Here is a 27,968-nt window from a genome sequence, read left to right as displayed (position 1 = left end):
TTTAAATAATGTTTAACCTTCGCTATTGTAGCGAAACCATGTTTAGTTTTTGGTGACTATGGTTTAACCATAATAATCATTAATTTATTCAATAGTTTGTTTGTAGTAAAAGCATGGTTAATTTTAGTATGGGATAGACGGCGGTAAAAACCGCATCTTCATTGAAATGAGAAGAGACTGGAACCGGAAGTAGTATTCCTACGTCACGACCTGATCAAGCGGATTACAGCCTCGTTGCAGCTGTGGAGAGACGACAGCACGAGATCGCCTCTTTTCATCGCTTTCAGCTTCAAAGTAAGGTACTCAGGAACGCACATAAACTCCATTGTTCATCTAATATTAATCTAAATGACATTTCACACCTTTTCAAGTGAACAGCGCGCAAAGGAACGTTCTCTCTGACTTTAATTTGTTGGTAGGCCTACATCTTGTTAAGTTTTGCGAAGTATGCGAATGTATATTCTTATGCTATTAACAATGTGATTTTTTTTTATTTATTAATTTTTTGTTAATAATAATAATATGAACTATTCCAGGGTTTCCTGAGCCGTTCTGTTCTATTCAGTTATGCCCTTTCTATCATTGATCCAATAACGCTGTTTTCTGCATTATGAAATTAAGTCATACAAAACTGGAGACTTTGAAGGAAGTCAAGTAGCTTAATAAGTGTTTTAAATATTTCTTAAATATTCTTACAAAACCTGTGCCAGCACAATAGCAGGATTGCCATCCAATGAGCAACTTGTTTGGCCAACTGGTTAACTATGTTAATGTGTCTCATGAATATTAACTAAAGTCGTTTAACAAAATTATATATTTATCAAAACATGATGTATCGTTCTTAATGTTGATTAATAAAATTTTCATTTAGTCATTTGATACAAATTGGAGCTGTTCATTGTTAATATCAGCTAAGTCTGTTACATAATATTAACAGACGACTTTTGATTGCAATCCTGTTAGTAAATGTTCAAATTATGATTATGAAGTGCTTGAGAAGTATTTTTTGTTGATTTTAAACTAATGCTAATGAATAGAACATTGCTCTAAAGTGTTACATTAATCCAAATTCTATCATTTGTGATCATTTTACTCATGTTTGCGATGTTTAATATGAAATTATTTAATTTCGTAATTGTTTTAATTTTTAATGTGTATTATGGTCATGATTATGATGATGATGTTGGGGCAGTCACATATCTCCTAGCTTTATACTCATACAACTACAGTACACAGTAAATACAAATCTGTGATACTGTGATAACAGTATGCCATAAAAATGAGCAAGTAGCATGTTTGGCACGTCCTGATTTTGCCAAGTCCGATGTGTTCCTAGGTCAACATATTTTGTTGACCCTGGAACAACATTTTACTCCAAAAATATATTCTTAACCATATCCCTACACCTAAACCTAACCTTAACCATGAGTAATCCCTAAAATCAGAGGAAATGATAGATGAATGACACTGATGTACAAGCACCAAACACTGATTTTAAGCGTAAACTTCACAAAATCTATAAACTGGTTCTTCAAATCTGATTGGTTAATCACAATGTTGTTCCAGGGTCAACAACGATGTTGTCCCAGGAACATGTCTCACTTGGTAAAATCAGGTTCTGCGCATTGTTTGAGCACCACTGATTACACTGCCACATAAATATTAATGCATGTTACACTAGTTTTCCAATTAAGGTGATCAGACCATCTTGATGACAGTTAATGTTTTATGTTAAAATAATTTAATCTTTTGTGAAAAGTTGCTGAATTCTTGACATAAACTTACTTTGTTGACGTTTTGCAAAAGTTCCATGAGCCCAGTGTTATCATAAATCAGTCCAGGAAACAGTTATAATGCCAAAACGTATATCCTCAGTGACTCTCAATTTCAAAAGGATCTTGTGAAAAAGAAAACAAAGAACAGACACCAGACCAGAGGAGAAGTATTCATAGGTTTATATTGAAATTCATGGAGGTTTACACAATGCATCCTACACTATTACCATGTCCACACGCATGTAATGCTGGGTAAAAGGTACAGTTGGCATGTAATGATCAGACAGCAGTTGGAAATTCAGACAAAGCAAATCATGAGTAATAATCTGTAGCACAGTACAATTAGGCAACATTAGTACAGTTACCAAAGTTGAAATATAAAATTAATCCAAAAAAGAAATGCTATTTACAACCCTGTGCCTTTTAGAACGGCCTCATTTGTCTTCTTTAATAACAACAATAACTCTAGCAAGCCTGATATTAATATAAATATGTCTGTAAGGTGTAAACACCTTCCCCAAAGCGACTGCTGCAGTTTCTTTACCTCCAGATGTGCCTAAGTGTTTCCTGTTAGTCATGATGAACAGCTACTGTAAAACCTTTCACATACACAAGCAGACTTCACTGATCTGGTTGTGTATGGCATCGCATAGACATAATGCCTACACCCCAATCACCATTTACTGCTTTTGTTAATATCAGAAGGGCGCCAGCTAGTGGTTGGAGGAGGAATTTAATTAAAAGTTCACTGTACAGTCTATGTACAGTGTGCTACCATCTTCCTGTTTTACTTTTCCTCTGAGAACCACAATGTTGGCCAACATATTCACATATGCACTGTACAATAAAAGCAGACCTCGCGCACATGCACACAATCAACACATTTGCCCTCTTCTTACAATAACGAAAGTCACGCTAGGACCCAAGCTAGTTTTCCGGCAGCACTCGTACCGTCTGTTGACTTTGTGCAAGTAGTCTTGAGTAGGACAGCAGATAGAAATGTTAATATCCCCCAGAGGAGCGTTGTTGTTCAGCGACACACCCCAGACGTTTAACATCATCAGTAGTAGAAAGACTAGCGTTAAAGCCTTTTTCTTTCAGTAAGTACTTGTGTTTCAAATGGGGTAGCTGGTACCCTAGAAGCTGTGGGGTCGAGCCGGATGGGGGAAGATGATGATGGGGCTGGAGTGTTTAGTCTCTGGATGTGTGTCTTGTTAGACGCTCTCTTTGCCCTGAGCTCCTGTCACAGTCTTGATGGAGGTTAATGTCCTGTTGAACCACGTCTTTTTGGCGGCTTGGACCTCGTTCAGAGCCAGACCCAGATGATGCTCCAGATCCTAAAGACAGGAAGAGGTTTACTTACTCTTGGCTGTTTCATAAAACAAGTTTACCGAATAAGCCAAGCTTATTTCAGTTAGTCTGACTTATTGTCACTTGATTTGGTTTCCAAAGGCAAATTTTTCAATAGCTCAAGCCGAGTCAATAGCCCCTTTCACACTGAGATTCGGGATAATACACGGGTAATGTGTCCCGGCAATTGTTCCAGGATCGTTAGATTTTGGTTCATTCACACTGCCAGTCATTTCCCCAGATCTGTGTGTGCGTTTCACACACTAGAGTTGCATAAAGGTCCCATAAAGACACATGACATCAGGATGTGATGTGTAATGTATGAGTGGAAAACGCTAGGCACATTAACTTTCACTTAAGCTGGAGAACGTTCTCCGCTTTAGCGTGGATAGTGAGGAGCTAACCGACCTCTGCTTCAATACAGTTGTACACATTTTTTCGTTGCTTACATTGATCTGCCTTCAAAACACCTGGTAAAAGATTTCAAAAGATGATAATGTGCGTCATCACAACGACACACCATTTACGGCATTAGTTCTGGCTTTTGTTCACACAGTGCTTGTTCTGAGACTGAACCAGGTAATGTTACTAGGTCCCCAACCTGGGATTGATCCCAGAATCAATCCCGGGACGTGTTTGTGTTCACACAGAAGGCAATCCAGCAATGTTCCAGCAATTTTCCGGGTCAACGTGCAGTGTGAAAGGGGCTACTGTGGCAACTTATGCTGGGAAACTAACCTGTTCCAGAGTTCCTCTAACACCGACCAACAACACTGAAAACAATGATATTCCCACTGACTCTCTCAACATACAATTATTTGACTATCATCAATCCAGAAAAATAGTATACAAAGTATACAAATAAAACTTAAAAACTATAATTTCCAATCGGCCGCAAGTCTATGTGCTGAGATGAGGAAGCGCCTCCCTGGTTAAAGTCGATTAGCAATCAATTAGCAATGGATATAAAATGCTTATGAAACCGCCTGAGATGGCTTGAAGAACACAGAAAAACCACATATTGTTGCAGTTGTGTGTTTGTCTTCATGTTTCATCTATTTATTCTGTTACAGCAATGGCTGGCTGGATGCCTTTGCCCATATAAGGGATTTCCTGTAAAGTCATTGTTTTATTACTCATAAGGAGTCTTTCTTGTGGACTTTCTGTGTGTTGGCGCACTTGAATGAAACAAATCACGTGTTTGACGTGTTATGTACTTTTCATTTTTGAAATATCATGGTTATCACCAGTACTGATAGATCTCAAGACCCCTAGTGTAAATGAATGGTCAAAACACATAAGGTTCTCCATGTTTAGTTGAAAATTATGTTGCGTAACCACCCCTTTTATTATATAAATATACAGTATAAATTGTAATATTCTGAATTGTAACACTCTAGAGTATATTTTAAAATGTAATTTATTCCTGTGCTGCAAATCTGAATTTTATAACTGGCACTTCATATGAAATGATTAAGTAATTAATTCAACAGGTTTGGACATTGTCATTTTTAATGAAAACCACTGATTGGACTGAAGACTCTGAACTCTCTTTTGCCCATTTAAAGTACATACACCGGTTCAATCATCCATCAGTGATGAAAGTCCAATCAAAGCACAGTGTAAAAGTTGAATAGTCTTCTAAATAAAGCCACATTTCTAAATAAACATCACTTAGAATTGTTGTGTCTGTGAAAGAACTGTGGGAAGATCATCCAAATGCTGTACATTTGCATGCAATGTGTGGTGATGTCTGGGAGCAGGTAGGTGTTGAGTGGTTGTAGTACCTGGATCTTGCACTCAGCCTCCACCAGCTGTAGCTTGGTCTGCGCCAGCTCCAGCTCCATCTCTCTCAGCTGGTTCTTCAGAGCCTCCTTCTCCTCATCCGTGTCCTCCTCACTGCCCTCCTTGGGAGTCCTGAGCACCTTCAGACGGCCCTCCTTACTGAAGAGAATGCTGCACTTCTCACAGCCCTCCACCTTCATCTGTACAGACGCACACGTTCACCTCGTGACGAGATCACCACGTTAAGCTGCTTCGGCTGATTACAGACTTAAATCTGCTCTCAATATCAGCTGCTTATTAATAAAGCCCAGCAGGCTGATCAGGATATCAGCACAGAGCTAGTGATGAAATGATAATGAGCTGCTTTTTCTACATTGTCTTGCTTATTACAAGGCTATCTACCAAATAAATAAATGACATGAAACTTAACACTTTCAATAGAGTTCAGTACAAAATGACACGTCTGAGCATTGATGAGGCTGATATTGGTAGACATGGCTCTGGAAGAGTTGTTTCGGACTGGTCAATCGCAGTATGCTGTGGTCAAATATTGCATAGTGACACTAAACAGTATAATTGAAACTGTGACATTGAGATCTTTCTCACATAAAATAATGGCTATATAATCAATAATTTATAGCTGTGAAACATTGTTTATTTTTAAGGCAAGATAATCCAGGTGAATAGTGTAAAATTAACTGATAAACATCACCATACTTCAACACTTAAGTTAATTACATAATTAAATATGCACTGATCTGCATACATTTCCAGATCATAAATCTGAATAATGGCTAAAACCTTAAGAAGACAGGTAAAATGTAAATAAAAATGTAAAGTGTGATGTAAGCACTACTGAAGTAAAGATTTCTGAGGTGGAGACTTCAATAAAATAAACACTTCAAAGTGTACAATGTCTATAACATTGCTGTGTGTTACCAAATTAACCCGTGCATAAAAAAGCATTGTTTTTGCTAAATGTCATGCTTCAAATGTTATTTAAGGTTAAAGCTATGCCAGTTTTATATACATATGGTAACTATTAACTTATTTGCATGCATATTATTAGCATATTGGCTTCTTATAAAGCACCTATTAATGTCTTATTCAGCATGACCATATTTCACATCCCTTAATCAACCCCATAACTAAACTTAACGACCACCATACTAGTTTTATTAAGACGCACATTAGGAATTTGAGCAAAAAACTTAGTATTGAGTAAATATGTTTTCCCTAATCTAAAGTGTTACCATATATATACACGCATGTTTTATAGATGAATACATTGCTATATCAAGGCACAATCTGCTGTGTGTATTTGAGTCATCCCTCACCCGGATCTTCTCCAGCTCTCCTCTGTTGGCCGTCTGCTGTTTCTCCAGCCGCTCGCTGAGCTGAGAGCAGATCTGCGACACAAACACACAGAGGTCAAAGGTCAGTGGTGCTCTGGCTCACACCAATAGAATACTGTTCCCGAAGAGGAGGGAGAACAAGGCTTACGGTAAAAGGTCAACCATCATGAGCAGAACATACAATCTTTCAATCAATCTCTCCCATTACAGGATATCACATTCCCCGGGTCTCTATGTAATCCCAGCATCCTCTTACGATAAGTGCACTAATAGCACCGCAGAGCTCAGGTCCGTAGGAGATTTCTGACAGAGTGCTGACTTTTCATCCTTGATCGATGAGGTCCATGTGTTCTTTCCCAACCTGACATCAATCCTTTGGAGGACATTGTTAGATCAATGTGGCCTGAATATCTTAATTTGGCGAAACACCCTCCTTAAACATGCATTGATCAGCAGGGAGGATGTAGCCTCAAATGACCGAATGAATGAATGAGAAAGAATGACGCAGCCCCAGAATATTCCTAATGAAATATTCAGTTCGAAGCCATGGCTCACTGGTCAAAGTTTTGACATACACATACAGCTGAATCCATAGCTGTAGACGCTTGACACAGAAAGTCTAGAAGTTATGATCAATAAAAACGTCTTTGTATTGAAACTAAGTTGAGTTGCATGTTTCTCTTAACCCCCTCACACAAACAGTTCACCCGAAAACAAAAATGAGCCCTTGATTTTCTCACTCTCAAGCCATTCTAGTAGTACATGACTTTCTTTCAGACAAATACAATAAGCGTATATTAAAAAATGTCCTGGATCTTCCGAGCTTTATAATGGATATTAATGGGGTACAGATTTTGAAGCCCAAAAAAGTGCATCCATAAAGTGTTCCACATGGCTCTGGGGGTTTATAAAGTCCTTCTGAAGCGTAATAATAATAATAGTCCTATTTAAAACTTTATAACTCTAGCTTCCGCTAACAGTCATACATGTGTTCATGAGAGAGTGGCATTCCAGCAGATGATGTGGGACATCGGCGCAGTGTAAGCTCCGGTGAGAATATGCTAGTCTCATGAGAATCAAATGGATCAACTTTATTTCGCTTCAAAATCTCGACCTCCATTCACTGCCATTATAAAGCTTGGAAGAGCCAGGATATTTTTTAATATAACTCTGACTGTATTCATATGAAAGAAGAAAGTCTCATATGCCTTGACATGAGGGTGAGTAAATCATGGGATGATTTTCAGTTTTGGATGAACTATTCCTTTAAGCACTAAGCTCAATGTAGGGTGTGTTAGGACGAGCCGTTTTAGGAGGGGGTCGTGGACGAGTCTTAACTTTTATAAGGAATATCTCTTTGGATTTGAGACCTTAGTTTTTGCATCTTTAAGGAATTTTTTACGGACACTGCAACAATCAAAGGTGCAGATTTACTATCAGCTTGCTCAAACCCTCATTTTGGCATCAAAAAGACTACTGTCAGGATCTACTAAAGACATGAAGTCGGAAATTAGTGCTGAAAAGACATGGACAGTTATTTTTGCAACTCACCTTATTGAATATGTATTTGTAGGAGTTTGCCTTTCGATCTGTACATTTATGAGAGGAGAGTATCTAAATGAATCACTCAACGCAATTTACTATGATTTGCGCTGGCCAATTTACTGGTATTTGCACCATTATGTAATGCCCAAAAAAGCAGGTGTAATTTGCACTGCTTTTGGTAGATTGCTCTGGTCATTATGGAAATTATGTTTTTTAAGATGACCTTGTCAGTATATCACCCGCAGAATTTCCTCCCATCTGCACTTTTATGGAATTGTGCCCTAACGGTAATTTGCCCGTTTAGAAAACCTGGCCCATAATATTACATAACATACATAAAAAACAATTGATAAAGTTTGCAGAATTAAAGTTTGCGTTCCTTTAAGAAAGCCTCTATAGGTCACACACACACTATTGTAGTCATATTTCATTTCCACTCCTTTTATTGTCCATCAAAAGAAAACTATAAGTCTGATCACTTTGAAAAGTAGTTTGCATACTGTATATGTCTCCTTCAGAAGACATGATTTGAGACACCATTCATGTCTGTAAGACAGATGAGCCAGATAATTTATTCTTGCTTAGTGTTAACAGAAATAATGCATCTACATTGAGAAAATGTCTGAGCTACTCATTTAGTGAACAAATATGAATAAATGGGACATTTTCATCAAACAGACTTTTAATTAGAGACATTTTATGCTGTAATGCAATGTCAGATGTGAATAATAATAAAGGGCAGAGACTGAAGGGACTTTAGAAATGAAGCTTTTATACGCTTTTTCTCCCCATTTATACCTGAAGGCATTTGATGCTCACAGGGTGTCGTCTGGCTCATACAAGAAATAGGAGCATGAGTGTGTGCGAGAGAGAGCTGGTTCAGCTCAGAGGACACCATTATCATGCTCCTCCATGAATCATGCTGTCAGCGGCCCCATTAAAATGAGCTCCGCAGGGATAGCAGCTCAACTATTTTTACAGAGATGCTCTCATACTGCACTGAAGGTGCCACTTTCAGGCCAGCCAGCCTCTCCTCTAGACTCAGATCAACCCTTATCCGTACATGAGCATGCTAAACAGCTCCAGTCTGGACATGCATGTTTACAGGAATATATTAAAGCTTTTGGTCCACTAACTGTACTCTATTAAAAGTTATTTGGGTAGGGATGCAGAATTAATCGAATGCTACTGTCATGCACATCTTGTCAGTGAAGCTGGTTCTGTAATCAGTAATGTAAGTAAATGTCCATCACCTGCTTTCAGAAGGTATTTACACAGAGCTGAAGTTCGCAGTTCATGACTTTGGGAAGGGTCGATTGGTTTTACGAAATTTCCATTTCATGCCATTTTAAAATGTTGGTAATGCAAGGCTGTTTGAGACAGAGATACTATAATTGGCAGCTGGGACACTGAAACCCACCCTATTCAGTGTGGCAAACTTTTAACTATATGGTTCAAAAGAGTTGCCATGGACTTCCACAAGAAAAAGATGAAAACTAAATATGTGGACCCTTAAAACTAAAGATTTATTGTAGTGAGTCTGTTTATCCGTGCTAATGGGCTCCATCCTTTAAGATGAACTAAAGTTACACTGTACAAAACAATAGGAAAAGGAAAATGGGAAGAAAAATAATGGTGGAGGGATGAAAAGGATTTGTTGGCATACACAAGAAAGTCTAAAAAAACACAAACCTTGTGAAGAAAATAAAAAATTATATGGTGTTCGAGTCCCAGGGAATGCATGAATTGATAAAAAATGTCTTTGGGTACAAATCTGCCAAATGCATAAAAGTAAAATAAAAAGAAAATGGAGCAAATGTTTGTCAGAGCAGGAGAGAACTGTGAAGTAAAACTGATGCACATTCATAGAGTGTCTCAGTTAAGTGTTTTATGAAGGTAATTTAATTGGATAATGGGGTGTTTTAAGATGAGATATGGGCCATTTAATCTGATTTAGGGTTTGATGTAGCCATAGTGACCTAATGGATGGATACTGGACTTCATTACAGTGATAGAAGGCCATTAGAATCAGAACGATCTCAAACAGAGACCGCAGACCATGTTTCACTGAAGGCTCAAGGCGAGTGAGTCAGCGTGTGTGTGTGTGTGTGTGTGTGTGTGTGTGTTCACCTGTTTGTATTCTCCAATGATGGAGCCGTTTTTCTTGATCTCGGACTCAGATTTATCCAGTTCTCTCCGACACATCTCCTTCAGCTGAAAGCACAAATGCAGAGACCAAGTTAAAAACTCTTCCACTTTTTCTTGTAAAAAGAAATCAGTCATATCACAACGATCCTATATTTAACCCAAGTGTCCCCTCCGGGAGACATCTCTCCTGTCTGTCTGAGGACAGCTGTGTCCACAGGCCCCTACTGTCTCAGAGGAACCTCAGCAATCAACTCAAACACATATCCAGAGTACCGTGGGTCTGCCTCCTCAGGGATCATTCCCTGATTCTCCACTCCATCCAGAATACAGCACATGGACTTGAAGACATCACAGGGACACTGGGAAATACACTTCCAATCAGAAAACTTTTTTTTTAAACCAATAAAACTGAAAAATTTCTTTTTTAAAATTAGTTACAATTAGTTACAAATAAAAGGAAATTCAAATTTTGATTCGTCTGACCACAGAACAGTTTTCCACTTTGCCACAGTTCATTTTAAATGAGCCTTGGCCCAGAGAAAACGCCTGCGCTTCTGGATCATGTTTAGATATGGCTTCTTTTTTGACCTGTAGAGTTTTAGCCGGCAACAGAGAATGGCTCGGTGGATTGTGTTCACCAACAATGTTTTCTGGAAGTATTCCTGAGCCCATGTTGTGATTTCCATAACAGTATCATTCCTGTATGTGATGCAGTGTTTTCTAAGGACCCGAAGATCACGGGTATCCAGTATGGTTTTCCTGTCTTGACCCTTACGCACAGAGATTGGTTCAGATTCTCTGAATCTCTGGATGATATTCTGCACTGTAGATGATGATAACTTCAAACTCTTTGCAATTTTTCTCTGAGAAACCCCTTTCTGATATTGCTTCATTATTTTTCGCCACAGCATTGGGGGAATTGGTGATCCTCTGCCCATCTTGACTTCTGAGAGACACTGCCACTCTGAGAGGCTCTTTTTATACACAATCCTGTTGCTCATTGACCTAATAAGTTGCAAATTGGTCCTTCAGCTGTTCCTTATATGTACATTTACCTTTTCAGGCCTCTTATTGCTACCTGTCCCAACTTTTTTGGAATCCAAAATGAGCCAATATTTGTCATGACATTTCAAAATGTCTCACTTTCAACATTTGATATGTTATCTACAGTATATTCAATTGTGAATAAAATATAAGTTTATGAGATTTGTAAATTATTCCATTGCTTTTTTACTCACAATTTGTACAGTGTCCCAACTTTTTTGGAATCTGGTTTGTATATTAGTGCTGGGCAACGATTACAATTTTTAATTGCGATTAATCAAATGATTGTCTGCATTCAAAAGTAGTGTGTTGTGCACTTTTTTCATTTAAAAGTACTGCTTTATGAACAAAAGTGCAATAACATTTTGGTTTGCAAACACTTTAAACAAATAAGGTGCTTTTTTACAGCAGTATTCCTTTTATACTGTAGCAGTTAGAATAATTCTTGTAAATCTAACTTATATAAGTAATGTACTTAAATGAAATATAAACCATTATTATACTATTATACTTGATTATTATACTTATTTTATCTATTTAGATGAGTGAATTAAAGTTGACAGCAAAGTAAAAGTAGTTCAACAGACTGAACACCTTCAATAGTTTAAAGAGCATCCCAGGATGCAACTAAAAAAATAAACTAGCTTTATTTCTGAAATACTATTTATTATTTTGAGCGTAAGTGAGTTTTGGCTGGTGTTGGGGGTGTCTGACCTGTGCTGACTCTTCCTCCAGTCGTCTCTTCTCATCTTCAGATTCCACCAGTTTCTGTTTAGTGATGAGAAGCTCTTTGTTGAGTGCGTCAGATTTCTCCTCAGCCTTAGGGGAGAAAGGGACATGCTGTGTTTAACTACACATACCAGAAGCCACAGGCATGTGTGAATGTCAGGAACCAAGCTAGACCTGAAAATAGTGTCAAACTGCCTAAGAGACTCACGTTGTCCAGGTCTTTCCTCAGGGCGATCTTACTGCTGACCAGCTCGTGAGCCAAATCGTCATTCTCTTGCTCCAGACGCATGTTAGCTTCCTGTAGCCGCCGGTTTTCTCTCTATAGAGCAGACACAGTGTGTGAGTGTCTCGTGACAGTCACTATAATGGTTAACTGTGTTGGGAATATGAGGAACCTTTGAGAAGAAACCTGATTAAAAATTGACCAGTTAGAGGGAAATATGTCAAAAAGCAATTAACACACTGACTGGACTCTCAGCCCTCCGGCTATTTCACTAAAAGACACTCAGCTAGTTAAAGAGAGTGTGTGTGTGTGTGTCTGTATTGTGTGTGTGTGTGTGGGGTAATGCCATACACACACATACATTTCTTCTGTATTTAAGTGGCACAAATGACTGAGTTTGTGCCACTTACATCACTTGTGCCCCCCCACCCCCCCAAAAAAAAATAGAAATATGAATTGTGATATTAAAAGTCAAAATTTTGAATGTATTATTTTTAATGTACTTTGATTTATGAGAGACTTCAAACAGCATTTTTACTGAAGTGAACTACAGAACCCTATAGGTGTGTGTGTGTGTGTGTGTGTAGATGTTGAACCCTGACTGACAGTTCCTCAATGATTAAGGTCATTCCTCGTGAGCTGAGCTCAGGCTAACAGTTGACAGGCAGGCCGCTGTTATCAGGAATCCATCTGGCCAGATTTTCATCATCTCTGAGCCCAGCGGTGACCTCGTCTCACATCTCTGCTCATTAGAAGCTCAAAGCACATATGCTAATAGCTGGAGATACAGGAAAGGCTCCGAGGAAAATGAGTTTCAGCTCAGCGCAGAGGAGAAAACTAGCTCTGATTGTGAAGGAGAACGAAATCTTAGCCAACGCATATGGGGAAACGCACGCACGCTCACTCTAATGGATCATGTAAATATTCATATGCACATAGTCATGAATGCTGATGTGTAAAAAGAGAACACAAGCCCAAACAGATGCAGGATGAATCTACCTCATATCTCTCGATGGGCGCCTCCTGCTGTTCCTGCTGCTCTCGAATGGTGTGATACTCCTTCTCGTACTTCTTCAGCTTCTTCTGACTGATCTGGGACACGCAAACATACAGAAGAGGGTACTGACACAGATGTGGACAAAGTACATCTCAAAAAGAGTGAAAATCTCATTTCAGAATACTTCATCATTTACGTAAATGACAAATTTTGTTGAAAGGTGATGAGTTTGCAGGTATGCAGGAATACGGGACAGTGTTTGGCAAGAAGAGTATAGCCATGTTTAGCCAGGTTAAGGGTAAAAATATTAGCGCTTATCTGTCTAAAGCTAGCCTAAGCTTCAAACAGTACACACATGGGTCGATTTTTGTAATTGGAGGTATATTTAAAAACATCTAGGCTCTTTCGAGCTTTATATTGGCTGTGGTTGGATGTTATATGTCAATAGTCCAGAAGAAGTCCAGTAAACAACATCCATCCATAATAATTAAGGCCTCCAGCAGCGAATCGATGAGGTTTCTTAAGAAAAATATCCATATTTTACATTTTATAAAAAGAAGCTAACAGTCACATTCATATTCACAATAAAAAGCTGTTCCCCGAGGCGTGTAAGGCACTTTTTATTATGGATGGATGTGCTTTATTGGACTTCTTTTGGGCTATTGAAAAATAACACCCACCTAAAGCCATTATAAAGCTTGGAAGAGCCAGGATGTTTTTTAATATAACTCTGATTGTATTCGTCTGAAAGAAAAAAGTGATATAAACCTATGACTCGAGGGTGAGGAAATCATGGGGTAATTTTCATTTTTTGGAAAACTATCTCTTTAACAAAATTGCAAAATCCAATCATATTGGCTGACGTGAAGGGTGTTGGTTATTTCAAGAATAGTGCTGTTTTAAGGTTATAACTTCAAGCCTGCGAAAGGACCCGACTTGATGTCAACAGCAATAAAGCTGTGTTTCAGATTTGATGTGTACAAGTTCACCTATCCAAATGCAACAAGCCTAAGTGCTAATTCATTTAACAGGATTTCTGTTCATGCGCTTCCCGCACTCTGGACCCAAACGCGCAATCCGTGCCACATTTATCCACCTGCAGCTCAATACTACCCCATTTTCATCCAATGACCCAATTTCTGAGACTGAGTGTGTTTTGTGTGTACAGCACCAGTCATTTCTCACCAGAACACTGTGCGAGAGCCGCAGGTACGTGCATGTTTGTAAATGAGCTCTATTTAGCACTGCGCCATATCTGACTAGCTTTAGGACACACAACCGGCTCTGTTTCATATTTAATCCGTAATGCTCCCGCAGATGAAATGAGATCCATATAAAAGCCCTCAATGTCAGGAGTAGTTCATCAGTCAGTGTGTTTTCAGCGACACCCGAGGGAACAATTAGGCCTGGCTGCAGAGAAATGAAGCGTGTGTATGCGTGTGTCGTAGTGTGTAACAGCTCTTTTGATCGTGACTGGTGGGTGGTGTCAGTTAAACTGAGGAAGGGGCCGTGGTGGGCTTTGGATTTTCTAACGCCTCTCGTTTCTAACGCCTCTCATTTTGAAATAGCACACAAACACACCCAGAGTGTTGATCAATGTTTAAATGTTTTTGAGTTAATAATTAAATTAAGTTTGCTAATCATATAATGTGATCATGTCTCCTTAGAAGCCTCGGATTACACCGCTTGATTCATTAGGATTTTTATTTTTATAATATGTAAAAGCTTTGGTTATGTGGGCTTTCAGTAGCTGAAAAATGATGATATAAGAATATTCAAATATCTTTATTTGTGTTTGGAAGATGAATTAAGTTTATATAGGTTTGGAACAACATGAGGGTGAGTAAACGACGAAAAAATCAATCAATCTAAAAATGAATTCAAAACCTTCTCAAAAACTATATTATTCATTTGAATTATTTAAATCGAACTTTTCACTGATTTGTTATGATCATACATAATGTTATGGGGAAAAAAAAAATATATAAAAAAATAATAATTAAATGCAGATGTGTAAATAACATTTTGGTTGATCTGAACAAAACCTGCCAGATGATGTAAAGGATCAAAACAGAAACCAAGGACTCTTCAGTATCATGGGTCTTTCTTACTCCGGCAGTGTCCTCTGCTGGCCATCCAGATCATTACATCGAGACTCTTTATGTCACATTAAATGTGAAAAATAGCGAGTTGCAGATAAATCTATTCACACAATGAATCTTCAGTCTAAATGAAAATCACATTCACACCTGTACAACTGATGGTACAAACACAGCACTCGCATCAGTCCCTGGTCCTACTGTATCATTTTCTGTGAACTGCCATACTATCATTATCAATGCATTTATAATTTTTGATGATGACAATGTTGTCACTTCTCACTTTTTGCACTATACATATACATATATATATATATATATATTACCTTTATTGCATTCAAAAATAAATAAATAAATAAACATAATAAACAATAAATAAAAGAAAATATAACTGTGAAAAACTTGCTGGAAAGATACACCCTCAGGTCATCCAAGATGTAGATGAGTTTTATTTCTTCATCAGAACAGATTTGTAGAAATGTATCATTACATCACTTGTTCACCAGTAAATCCTCTGCAGTGAATGGGTGCCGTCAGAATGAGAGTCTAAACAGCTGATAAAAACATCACAATAATCCACACCACTCCAGTCCATCAGTTAATGTCTTGAACACATCTGGTCTGTTTTCACTTTTAAACAGTGCTTGAAATGAGCATATTTCTCTCCCGATTCAGACCAATTAAATTTTCACTGGACTAAACAATATTATGGACAGAAAACTCATATTTTAGCCAGAAGCATTGATTTAAAGTTCTTTTACTTTAATGACAGATTTGTTTCTTGACATTCTTTGATGTGTTTATCAGCTGTTTGGACTCTCATTCTGACGGCACCCATTCACTGCAGAGGATCCATTAGTGAGCAAGTGATGTAATGCAAAATTTCTCCAAATCTGTTCTGATGAAGAAACAAACTCAGCTACATCCTGGATGGCCTGAGAGTAAGTACATTTTCAGCAAATGTTCATTTCTGAGTGAACTATACCTTTCCTGATCATCACATTAAATACGTTTGCGGTTACCTTCATGCTGCATGCTAGCTCCATGAGCTTCTTGGCGTTCTCCTCAGAGCGATAGCGTTTGGGCACCGGCACTCGAAAGAACTTCAGCGCGCCCTCAAAGTCCATCTGCAGCAGGTCATCTCTAGATGTCTGTGGATAGAAGAGAGTTTAAGAAAGTGTCAAGAGGCAGACAATACTGCTCCCTCAGTTAATGATGCTCTTTTCTGCTGCTGAGGTGTGATAGTGGTGCACCATCTCTCTTCCTACAGGGCCGAACAGCAGACATTCACCAGGTAACATCTGATGACTCTGTAGTGTAGCTGCAGATTATTAGGTGCGCCAATTATGTCTAACATCCTTGTGATAGCTTTAACCATGGTGATGAGGCACGGGTGATTTGCAGGTTCATTTTAGGAAACAGCACAGGCTTGCATATTTATTATATTTCCTTGGTGAAACATCTGAGGAAAAGATGAAATGATGCACCTGAGCACTTCCTTACCTTCAATAATGCAAGGGCCACATTGAAAATGACACTGATGCCCTGAAAGGAGAAAAAATGAATCTCAATAACAAGAATATTTTCATGCCCATGTCAAATAGGTTTTATAATATTAGATAACATATTTTCCAAGACAGGATTTTGAACTCGGAGTGAATTGACTGAATGTTGCTGTATTTGCTCATTTCTACTTGAACAAACTGGCAATTTATTAAATGTGTTAAATATTGCAGCCATCATCTATAGGTTTATTATTTTGTCCTCAATATTTACATCCTGTTACATCCGCCATATACTTACTGACATCATTCTGCAGGAAGTGGCATATTTTTGATGGGAAAACATCAGCACAATCATCAGTGAGCATTTGCATTAGATTTGATTAATTCTGTTCTGATTTGTGATTTTTTTTTTTTGTGGTCTATCAGTTACATTGGACCATGAGAAATTATTATGATTTCAAAATTACAAGATGGTTTATAGATATCAAAATAAAAGGGAACAGTCCTAAACTATGAATTAACAGGTAAACTAGGCAAAGAAAACATTAGAAAAATATATCTCAAAAGAAAGCAGGTAAGAATGAAATGTTACCTCACACAGCAGAAGGTCTATGATGTGAAAGACCATGTAAAGAGGGAACTTGGCTGTGAAGAGCGTGAGGAACCACTGGGAGGCGTACATGTGTGCTTCCAGACCCAGGTTCAGGAAGTGTGCGTACAGGTCTGGAATGTATTCCTGCAACACACAGAGGAAGAAGACAGTTGTGATAATACGAGGTTATGATAGAACATGTTTCTTGAGCAGCAAATCAGTATATCAGAATGATTTCTGAAGGATCATGTGACACTGAAGACTGGAGTAATGATGCTGAAAATACAGCTTGGATCGCAGGAATAAATTCGTTCTCCAGCTTAAGTGAAAGTTAAAGTGCCTAGCATTTTCGACTCGAACATTACATGTCACATCCTAATGTCACGTGTCTTTATGAGACCTTTACGGGTTGTGTGTGAACACGCGCACATATTCCAGGTAATTACTGGCAGTGTTAAAGTGCAAAATCTAGCGACCTGGGAACAATTGTCGGGACACATTACACATGTATTATCAGGAATCGCAGTTTAAAAGGGGCTATATACACCTAGAGGGAGTAAATCATGGGGTAGTTTCATTTTTTTTGGGGAACTATCCCTTTAAATGGAACAACTGCTTATTTAATATGTGCCTTTATTTAGTCCTTTTGCATAATCTGTCATTATTTGTAATCAAACATGTGAACTGATATTAGTTTCTACCACTAACCTGCATGAGTCTCTCCAGCTGGAAGAACTTGCAGTGCAGGTCTTCGAAGTTCTGCTTGAAGAGCTCCCTGAGACCGTATTCAAACATGATCTTGACCAGCACGCTGAACGCCTGCTCCTCCGGCATCTACGGCACAATCACAGCACAAACACTGATCTACTAACGCCACAATCACATCAGGCTGGTAATATCACACAACAGGGAATCTCCACTAGATGGCACGGTCTCAAATCTCAAAGGATGATGTCATATTAGCTCAAACCAAGGGGGCCAGTCTGGGGGCAAACATCAGCAGCCAATCTAATGCAACAGTGTAGTTCTGACTACATATTCATTATATTAAATGTAAAATGTAGACATGATTGGTTCAAACCGCTTTGCTTCAGGAGTCTGTGATACTCACGTGTAGCAGCAGCACAGCAGCAAGGAAAGACTGGCCTTGACAGTAACCGATTTCTTCATCATACACAGAATATGCCTGTAGGATGGAAGATACAGATTGTTTCAGTGCTGCTTAAAAATAACTGCTTACACACGAGAACTGAAGCCTAATGTCTTTAGTGGCACGTTTGAGTTTGCCGAAGTGCGAATCAGATTTGAAGGCTTGAAGGGAATACTTACAGACTGACCTACATACCTCAGAAAACTGTGTTAAAATGTCAGCTAATACTGTGACAATTACAGACCGTTGTGCTAATTAACTTTGTGATCTGTGGGCTGAGAGAACTGAATCACACTGTGTGGTCAATAAGAGAAATCTATATTGCTGTATGAATGATGGCGGTAACAGTCGGAGAGAGGGCTGGTGAATTATTAAGAGACGCCCAAAGATGGCAATCCAACCATCACGTCTCTTTTCCCTCATCATTTGTGACTTTTACAGTAAACCCACTGACCTCTTTATTTTAGGGCGAAAATTTGAGATGGTTTGAGTGTTTTGTATTTATTAAACTGATCGTCTATAAACTGAAGTACTATTCCAGACTGTAGTACAGTATGAGAGACTTGTGTACAAACACTTACCGTATTTTTCGGACTATAAGTCGCATCAGTCCGAAAATACGTCATGAAGAGGAAAAAATACATAAGTCGCACTGGACTATAAGTCACATTTATTTAGAACCAAGAACCAATAGAAAACATTACCGTCTCCAGCCGCTAGAGGGCGCTCTACGTTTATTAGGGGTAGACTACAGGAGCGATGAGCAGCATAGAGCGCCCTCTCGTGGCTGTAGACGGTAATGTTTTCTCTTGGTTAATTTCTCTTGGTTCATGTCAATTCAATTTTGATAAGTCGCACCTGACTATAAGTCGCAGGACCAGCCAAACTATGAAAAAAGTGTGACTTATACTCCGGAAAATACGGTACATGCTTTAAAGCCAACTCATTCAAAGATTGTTAAATATCTCTCTATCTATCTATTGGCTGATATACATCCAATCAATCCAATATGTCCATTCATGCATCTATATATCCATCTAAAGATATATACATTCATCTATATCTACCTAGCTATATATCTATCTATCCATCTTTCATCCAGCGATAGATACATCAATATATCCATTTGACCATATCCATCAATCAATCAATATAGCTACAAAACTACTGATACTGTACATCCATCTACATATCTATCATTCATCCATCCCATCACCTATTCACATATCTAGATATTCATCTATACATCAATTATATACATCCATCTACATATCAATCATTGAAATCCATCAAGCTACTGTATCTATATTTATACATATAAAATATAACTTAAAATAAGTTAATAACTAAGAAACTGGAGCAGTCAAAATGTGCACATTTAACTTTTCTTAATGGTAGGAAATTGATTTTGCAGAGCTGAAGATGATAAATGAACAGAAGCAGAGCAGAAGGGCAGAGTCGGAGCGGAGCAGACAAATGGCAGAGAGGTCATCTGCTCACCTTACAGATCTTATAGAGAGAGTCCTGTCCGTCACCACCCGTATCTTTGAAGTAGTCGTGTGCAGGAAACGTACGGTTAATGTCACGAGTGATGGCACTGTCCTGTGGGGATTCCTAATAAAAGACAAGAGAGAGAGAGAAAGAAAGATAAATTTGACCATGAGGCACAGCTAATAGTGTTTAATGCCAAAATATAAAATTACATTGCAATTATAATGCAAAATGTGTGATTTCTATCCCAGTATGAACACAAAATTGAAGTGCAAAAATAATCACAACCACATCTGACTTAGCACAAATGGACCATTCCAGGGCCTGAATTTTGTTATAATAAATGAACAACTAAAATGAACTGTGCTTTGAGTTTTTCAGGTAGGTGTAACAGTAATATTCAGGTACAGAAAAATCAACAGAATAGTCTATTTACCTTTAAAAAACACTGGTTAGTCTTCAATATATAAATAAATATTAATGATAGTCAGCAGCAAGTTTTTTTAGGTTGCTGTGTCTTTAAGAGCTCATGCACGGATCAAACTGTGTGATCAAAACGGGCACTTTGCCAAATTTTTCTATGTATTTGGCCGTTTACGTTCAAAGGTGTGCACTCTCAGATGCATCTCCATGTGCGCTCTCTTTGGGTGTGAGGCGGCTCACAGAAAGGGTCTCACAGTCACAGAGCGCAAGTACTGAATTGAGCACTTGAATGTTATAAATTGTACGACTCAAAAGAACGGCAAATTATATATTCTGTCATCTGTCGCAAGCGTCTTTCACGTTGAAATATTTGCAAGAATTTCCCACGTTGCAAGTGAAAAACGCGCAATCCCATGCCGAAATTCAAGCCCTGCATCTCATCCCAAACTCTAGCCAAAGGTTGAGCCCATAGACTGTATAAAAACATGGACTTAGTGACGTCACCCGTAGATTCCTGAAGAGCGTTTTTGAAGCATAAAGTGGGCGGAGCCATCTTGGCAACGTGTAAGTTCCAGATAATCGAAAACGGGCAAAAAGGCTGGTTAGCTGGGCCATGCCCTTAATTATGCAGAACTTTAAGGCTTAATATAATTCAAACGGATGAGTTATAAAGAAATTCACCCCCTCAGTTCACACCTCACAGGCAAAATTAGCGATATAGACCAAAATAATTTTTTGCACGAGGCTGTAAACATGTTTTTTTCTGCTGTAAAGTTGGGCATTTTAACATGGGGAATCTATGGGATTGACTCCCTTTTGCAGCCAGCCTCGAGCGGCCAGTCGGTGAATTACAGTTTTAGTCACTTCCTTGTTGGTTTCACGAGAGAGAGTAGAAGGTTGCCGCTCGGTTGAGCCAGTGTTGTTGTGTCAAGCACGTCCCCATTCGTTTTATATGTGTATAGATAAATAAAGCACATTTGACTCCTGTCCACCAGTGGGCAGTGGATCGGACATGTCAAAAAATGAACACACGCAGTGCAACAAGATCAGTTCACTGGAACATTGTGTTCTCACCCCCACAAAGCAATGTGGACAACCTGGGGGGAACACTGTCTGTTTGGTCCCATGTACATGGTGGAGGCCATCTAGCAAACACCAGTGATACTAGTGCTTCCTCAGTTGGCACTGTTCAGCTGAACAAAATGTTTTTCTTGATGGACCAAAACTCCTCAATGTACAGATTTTTTTTTTTTTTTCGAAGCTTGACAGACCTTAATCACGGTATGTTTTCATTATATGGAAAATAACAGCTTAAAATTCTCTTTTGTGTCCCACAGAAGAAAGTCTTTCCAGCGGGACTTCAGATTACCCATGTCTTTCAGAAACACAGATGAAAATCACTAATCTGTCCAAGCGTTTGGAACAAACATCTAAACTGTAAGCTGGTCGATGTGACTCTTTATCTTTGACTGGCTTATTAATCAGCCAATTAAAAGGTCACATGACACAATCGATACAAGACTGAAAGAGCACGTCAAATGTCATGACAGATCCTGTGGGGATGATACTGAAAGCAAAAGACAGACAGGCAGACACACTCTGGAGGAGATGTTACATTACCACTCCACTGGAGTTCACTGCGCTCCAATTTCAATCTATTTAATTTAAACAGGCTACTTAGGAATGTACTGTAAGTTCCTGTGGATTTGAATTATTTAAGATGTTGCTAAAAGGATGGACGTGTAACTGAAGAAAGCAAATGTTCTAATTCTATTAAAGGGATACTGTGGCAACTAAACCGTTGACGTCCATAGTGTGAAAAAATACATACTATGGGAGTCAATGTCTACCAACATTCTTCAAAATATCTTCTTCTGTGTTCTACAGAATAAAGAAATTCATACAACATCAAGACGGAATTTTCATTTTTGGGAAACCTGTCCCTTTAAGATTCACCTAACTGACAAAACAGTTTATTGCAAGGAACATAAACTGCAACTTTTCGAGTTTGTAAAACAAGCTCTGCACAACCTCTCAAACCTACCGGTCAGAAATCAGTATCTGCTAACCGTTGTAGTCTCTATAATGTCCTCACCATGTAAAGTATTCAGAACAACAACTCTCTCAGACACAAAAAACTAGATCACATTAAACTAGATCTCTCCCTTAATAAACAAAGTGTGAGCGCCTGAAGCTGCATACTGTTGACGGACAGCCGCTCCTATTTCTGTCACACTGCAAAAACCAGCCACTTTATTTTTTTCTTGTCAAAGTGAATGCTCAAAGTCAGCTCGTGATAGCACACAAATGCTGAATTCAATTTCCCTGGATGCTAAATTTTGCTCTCGAAAAACTAAGAGTCATAAACAAAGCGCAATGCAATGCCCTGTGTTTATTTCTGGCTGGGTTATATAGCAACAGTCAGGTCAATTCAAGCCATCCTTAAACTAGTAGATGAATCAGTCTTTAAAAAAAAAAAAAGCACAGTTGTGGATATTTGGGTTAACAGTGAATCAATTCAATTTACAACAAGATTGATTTTTTTCTCATTCAGAATGGCCAGAGTGAATTATGTATCTGTGATTCTGTTGATCAATGGTTCATTATTTTAATGCATTTGGCTTTTTCTTTTTTTTTTTTGTAAGACAAGAAAAAGATGCAGAGAAACTACCCAAGGAAAACACATTTTCTACATTAATATATAGGCTGATTTGTAATTCAACTTCCACATTTACTACTATAAAAACTTGAGTTTTAAAAACTCTAATAATGGCAAAAAAAGAAAAAAAAAAAAGAATCACAATTTAAAAGTCATATGATCTTATCTTCATTTTATTTGGATAAGGCCTTTATAAAATAGAAACTGTATCATCAAAGCAGCATTACATATAATAGAAAAATAAAGTTGTAAGTGCAGTTAAGTGTATCCCCTTTACAGCATATACTGTACATACAGAAAAAACTAGATAAACTAGTCCTCCTTACTAATCAGATGATGTGGCCCATCCTTATAATGTACCTCATATACCAAAAATGTTAGAGAGTTACTTACAGCTTTGCAGCATATGTTACAACACTCTAATAATAGATTATATACTTTAACAAAAGATTATACCAACATCTGTTTGGAGGCTTGAGGGCAAACTGTTGCCTCTTTCTTTTGCCATTTCAAAAGACAATAATGCAAAATATTACATCATGCCCATCAGTTATTACATACTCAAAGAGTAACTCACAGACTACAGCAAAGGCACTGCGTGTATTTCTGGAACAGTGAGTGTGATTAATGAAACAGAGAGATTTGGAACAACTTGAGGATAAATACATTTGGATGAGACGCATTCTGAACTATCTATCATAATTTCAGTGAATTATTAAATGTTCTCTCTAATATCAGAGACACAAGAGAAGAAGGGTAATGACTCATTAGTGCACATCTAACGCGCATGCACACACACACACGCACACACACACACACACACACTTGCCTGAGCATGGGAAAAAATCCTGGTCTTTCAGGTTTTTCTCAACACATCAAACATAAATCATAATTGCATTATATGCATGAACAACATTATATTAACACATGCATTCAAAATACTTGAGAACTTTTTTTAAAGAAGTCTCATGTTCACAGAGGCTGTATTTTTCATAAAAAAATAAAAAAAACAATTAAAAAAGGAATATTATGAAATATTATTACCATGTCAAACAACTGTTTTCTATTCAAATATATTTTCAGCATCATCGCTCTAGTCTTCAGTGTTACATGATTCTTCATCATGAAAAAAAATTGTATTTATCAGAAGAACTAAAAAAACAGTTTTCCTGCTTAATGTTTTGGTGGAAACCATATTTTTTCAAGATGTTATGATGGATAGAAAGTTCAAAACAAAAGCATTAGTTTTAAATAGAAATCTTTTGTAACATTACAATATATAAAATGTAATAAATCAATTTATTTCCAAACTCTGTTAAAGTCAATCTGTGAACAAAAAAACTAACATATTTCACTTAGTTTAAAAATCAGACTACACGCACACCAGACAAAGCAGAGAAGGGACTCTCCTCTGGTTTTCCCAACTCTCTTTGGGTTATGTATGTCTGGGCGGCGGGTTCAGTCTGAATTCAGGACACCATGTTTTATTCATCCTCTTTCCAGCACAAGACCACAATCTTCTCCAAAAAGCATGATTAATATCAGTCGCCGCGCTCTACCTTTCCTCCATCACATTGAAAGATGGAGACAGAAGGAATGGAACAAGGCAATGGAAGCAAAGCAATATGTCTTTAGCTTTCATCGCATTTATTCCGTTCCTTCTGTCACCAATTCTCCAGTCTCTCTTTTGACCCTCACAGAAAAGTCGCCATAGGCGTTGTAGATTTGAGCCTTCAACCTACCTAATTCACACCATCCCACATGTAATACAAGTCATTTGCCACCTGCTAACAAGGGTACCATGACTAAAGCCCAGGAAATAACCTTCGGGGAACATTTGTTTTCCAAAGAACAGACCAGTGTGCGTGAGTGCAGGGCGCTCGAAAGCGCTCCCACACATTTGCACTAACAGCGGATTCCTGCCTTAGTAAGCATACCCCTTTTCAAAGATTAATTACCCTCTCTTTCTATAATTGATGCTATGTTTATGTGGAAGAGAGGAGTCACTAAATAATGCATCTGCAGCCAGCAGCTCTGCAAACTCAGGCCGAACATGAGGCAGACTGACCCACCGCTCACACCAGCAAGATGAGAAGACAGTGGAAAAGGGTCTGAGAAGAAATGAGCAGAGGGCTAAAAATAGGTCAATCTGAGATGAGAGCATAATCGAACCAGTCTGAGTAGACTGCACCTGACCCGGAGCACGTCTCTGAGGAAGATCAGATAGAGGTGATACAAAGTGTTTAGCTTTAGATTAGAGAGAGCAGCCACTGGGAAGGAAACAGGTCTAAGTTAATACCTTAAAGAAGCTTTAACAAATTTACAAATGGCTTTGATAACATGTTTAAAAATCTGAAACAAATTAAAGAAATAATTATAATAAGAAAAGTAAATGTTTCCTGCACCTGAAATAGATGTCCACATCAAGGTTTATATTTCAAAGGTTTTTTTTTTTTAACAAGTGTCATGAATTTTTTGTTTATAAATATCAGTTAATATAATTTTTTTGGGTTACGATAGTCAATACAATAGACAATATAACTGTTAGTTGTACCATATAATAGCCTACAACAAAATAGTCAGTTATAATAAACTACATACAGTAGACAGTAGTTTTTCAAATATTTATAATATTTTAACATCACTGTTTCACTGCTTACATTTTCACCCTAATAATAATAAAAGATTCCAAAATATTAAAAAAAAAAGTATTTAAAACTTTTTAATCAGCTTTTATATATATATATATATATATATATATATATATATATATATATATATATATATATATATATATATATATATATATATATATATTTATTTATTTATTTTGCATCAAGACAGTTCTAAATGTTCTATAAATACTGTTATAAATATTATAAAAACATATATTAATTTAGAAATTACAAATAATACATGCCAAACATATAACCGGTGGATTTCAATCACTTTATTAATTTAATTTCAAATTAATACATTTAAGAAATTCTGTAAAAACAGAACTATATAATTTAAAGGAATATTTCTGTATTTATTTTTACAGGTATTTCCTCAGCATTTAGAATTTTACACTGCACTGCATTGTGTTTTAGAGTTAATGGAAATATCTGCTAAATTAATGGATAATGTCCCGTGTAATAGGCTGCAAGTAACTTATTTTACAGATTCATTTTTTTACAGTGAAAGTAAAGGACCAAAAAAATAAATAAAGCAGCATTATGTCATTGACCCAAAAGTGGTCTTGAAAATGTGATGCATGAGGAAATGAGCAGGAACCGAGCATCAGGTCTTCAGTTTAAGAGGCACAAATCTCTTCCTCTCAAGCATTTCCGTGGAAATGAACAAGAGGAATTAAAGAAAGGCAAGAATGCAAAGAATGGCAGGAAAAGATGAATAATAAACAAAGAATTAATGGCTGTAGCCAAGGGAAAATGCCATGTTTTTCCAAAACTCTCCTTCTCACCCTCCGTCCTGGAAGTCTGAACAGGTTCAGGGGTTGTTGGGAAGACACTATTCTTTATGTCTCCGATAAGGAGCCATATATATCTGATGCCAATATTAGAGAAAGTCATCCTAGACTTGGAGAAGTGCTAAGAAAATCATGGTGATGTAAGACTGTTTAAAAGTAGATCTGTGTGAACCTCTTGCGTGAGCGCGGAGCACAAAACATAACTTGTGCTGTGTTTCGACAGTGATGGTGAGATTGTGTGTGTGCTGGGGGAAGGCTGCTTCCGCAGGAAGCACTGTACTTTTTATACTTGACCATTGTTTATGGTTGTTTTTTTCTGATAGGCAAACAATAGGCGAAAATGGCATTTTGTTTATCTTGGGGAGGCTGATTATAAAAAAATATATTGAGCTTGATGAAAGGGAGCTAAAAACTGAGGGTGGGTTCACTGTAGTCCAATCACTCCCTCACTTAAGAGGGAGGCAGGGAGGGTCCACATCCCCTTCCCTTCAACATATCACCCACTGAGCACATGTCAGGGAGAACCAGCACTCTCCAGGGTCTCTTACAATACATTAGTGACTGAAGAAAGCTTTAATGAGACTCAATTGTACACTATATTATGTAAACAATCACTGTGGAAACTAAGTTAGCACATAGTGTTACACTGAGCATATTTTGTAGCCTTTTTTTGCTTTAAAATGGCTGAAAAAGGGTGTTTTTAATCCGAGTAGCGCTATGAAATGGTTTCATTTTTAGCCAAATTCCATTTTTTTTTTTCAAATTCCATTTATTCCCATTTTCATTTTTCAAGACTCTAGTTAAATAAATAAATAAATAATAATAATAATAAACCATTTAATCAAAAACCATGTCTTATCAACTGAAATCATAAACTTACAATGTAACAGCAGTTTATAAAAATATATATATTTTTCCATTTCTTTTCATTTCTACCAAATTCTGTTTTCCATTTCTTTTCTGGATTCAATCGTAGTTATTGCATTAATTGCATTAAAGTTTCATAATCAAAATCTTTAATTAACTGGATTATATATATATATATATTACTGTGTTGTGCATTTATATTTTTCTGGTACCGTAAATACTGGTAAATAATTTTTTGTAAATATTCATAAAAAAAAATAAAAAAAAAACTTTCAACAATAATTTGAGTAGTAGTAGTGGTATCATTACATGAAGTAATATATTTGTCCAGTGTCATTAGTTCACAAAGAAACATGGCAGAACATGCAGGATTCTTATTTAAATTGAATTGTGCGGGTTAATACAGACATAGTTCATATCCCATTTTGATTTAAGCATTCTGACCTACTTTTGATTTATCCATCCACAATTTGGCAAATTCCGTGACGTTCCACCTTATACAGCAAATTCCATTTTTATGCCTGGATTCCACGATTGTCTGCATTTTCTGCATCATGTAAATCAATCTTGTCACTGGATCTTTGTTGCATTGCTACTGGCTAGGAAGTGTTCAAAATTAATATCACTGAATAGTAAGGATTTGTTTTCTTTTTGATTTATTTGTTTTAACCCCATTCAAATGGATACTTCTGCATTGGTTAGTTTTGGGACATTGTTCTAGCTTGACAAAACCTTGTCTAGACATGTAAAAACGTAAATGTT

The 27,968-nt window shown here is 37.5% G+C and overlaps 1 protein-coding gene across 1 annotated transcript; it reads right to left on the bottom strand.

Annotated features, from left to right (window-relative positions):
• Positions 1-1,939: 1,939 nt before the first annotated feature.
• LOC113110399 (rab GTPase-activating protein 1-like) lies at positions 1,940-19,937 on the bottom strand. Its single transcript, XM_026274590.1, has 13 exons — positions 19,798-19,937; positions 18,259-18,333; positions 17,856-17,981; positions 17,148-17,291; positions 16,554-16,595; positions 16,073-16,201; positions 12,954-13,046; positions 11,940-12,050; positions 11,717-11,821; positions 9,941-10,024; positions 6,248-6,319; positions 4,913-5,110; positions 1,940-3,112 (listed from the first exon to the last, which is right to left on the bottom strand). The coding sequence occupies exons 3-13, from the start codon at positions 17,979-17,981 to the stop codon at positions 2,990-2,992; spliced, it is 1,227 nt and encodes a 408-aa protein (XP_026130375.1). The 5' UTR covers positions 18,259-18,333; positions 19,798-19,937; the 3' UTR covers positions 1,940-2,989.
• Between the last annotated feature and the right edge of the window lie 8,031 nt (positions 19,938-27,968).

This window comes from Carassius auratus, chromosome 10 (genome assembly GCF_003368295.1).
Source record: "Carassius auratus strain Wakin chromosome 10, ASM336829v1, whole genome shotgun sequence".
Taxonomy (NCBI): domain Eukaryota; kingdom Metazoa; phylum Chordata; class Actinopteri; order Cypriniformes; family Cyprinidae; genus Carassius; species Carassius auratus.
This window is presented reverse-complemented; position numbering and strand designations above follow the sequence as displayed.

Coding starts and splice junctions, on each gene's coding strand:
- LOC113110399 (XM_026274590.1), bottom strand. CDS start 17,981: ATGCCGGAGGAGCAGGCGTTCAGCGTGCTGGTCAAGATCATGTTTGAA. Junction 13,047..16,072: donor AGCTAGCATGCAGCATGAAG/GTAACCGCAAAC, acceptor TGCGTGTCCCAG/ATCAGTCAGAAGAAGCTGAA. Junction 11,822..11,939: donor TGAGGAAAGACCTGGACAAC/GTGAGTCTCTTA, acceptor TTCTCCCCTAAG/GCTGAGGAGAAATCTGACGC.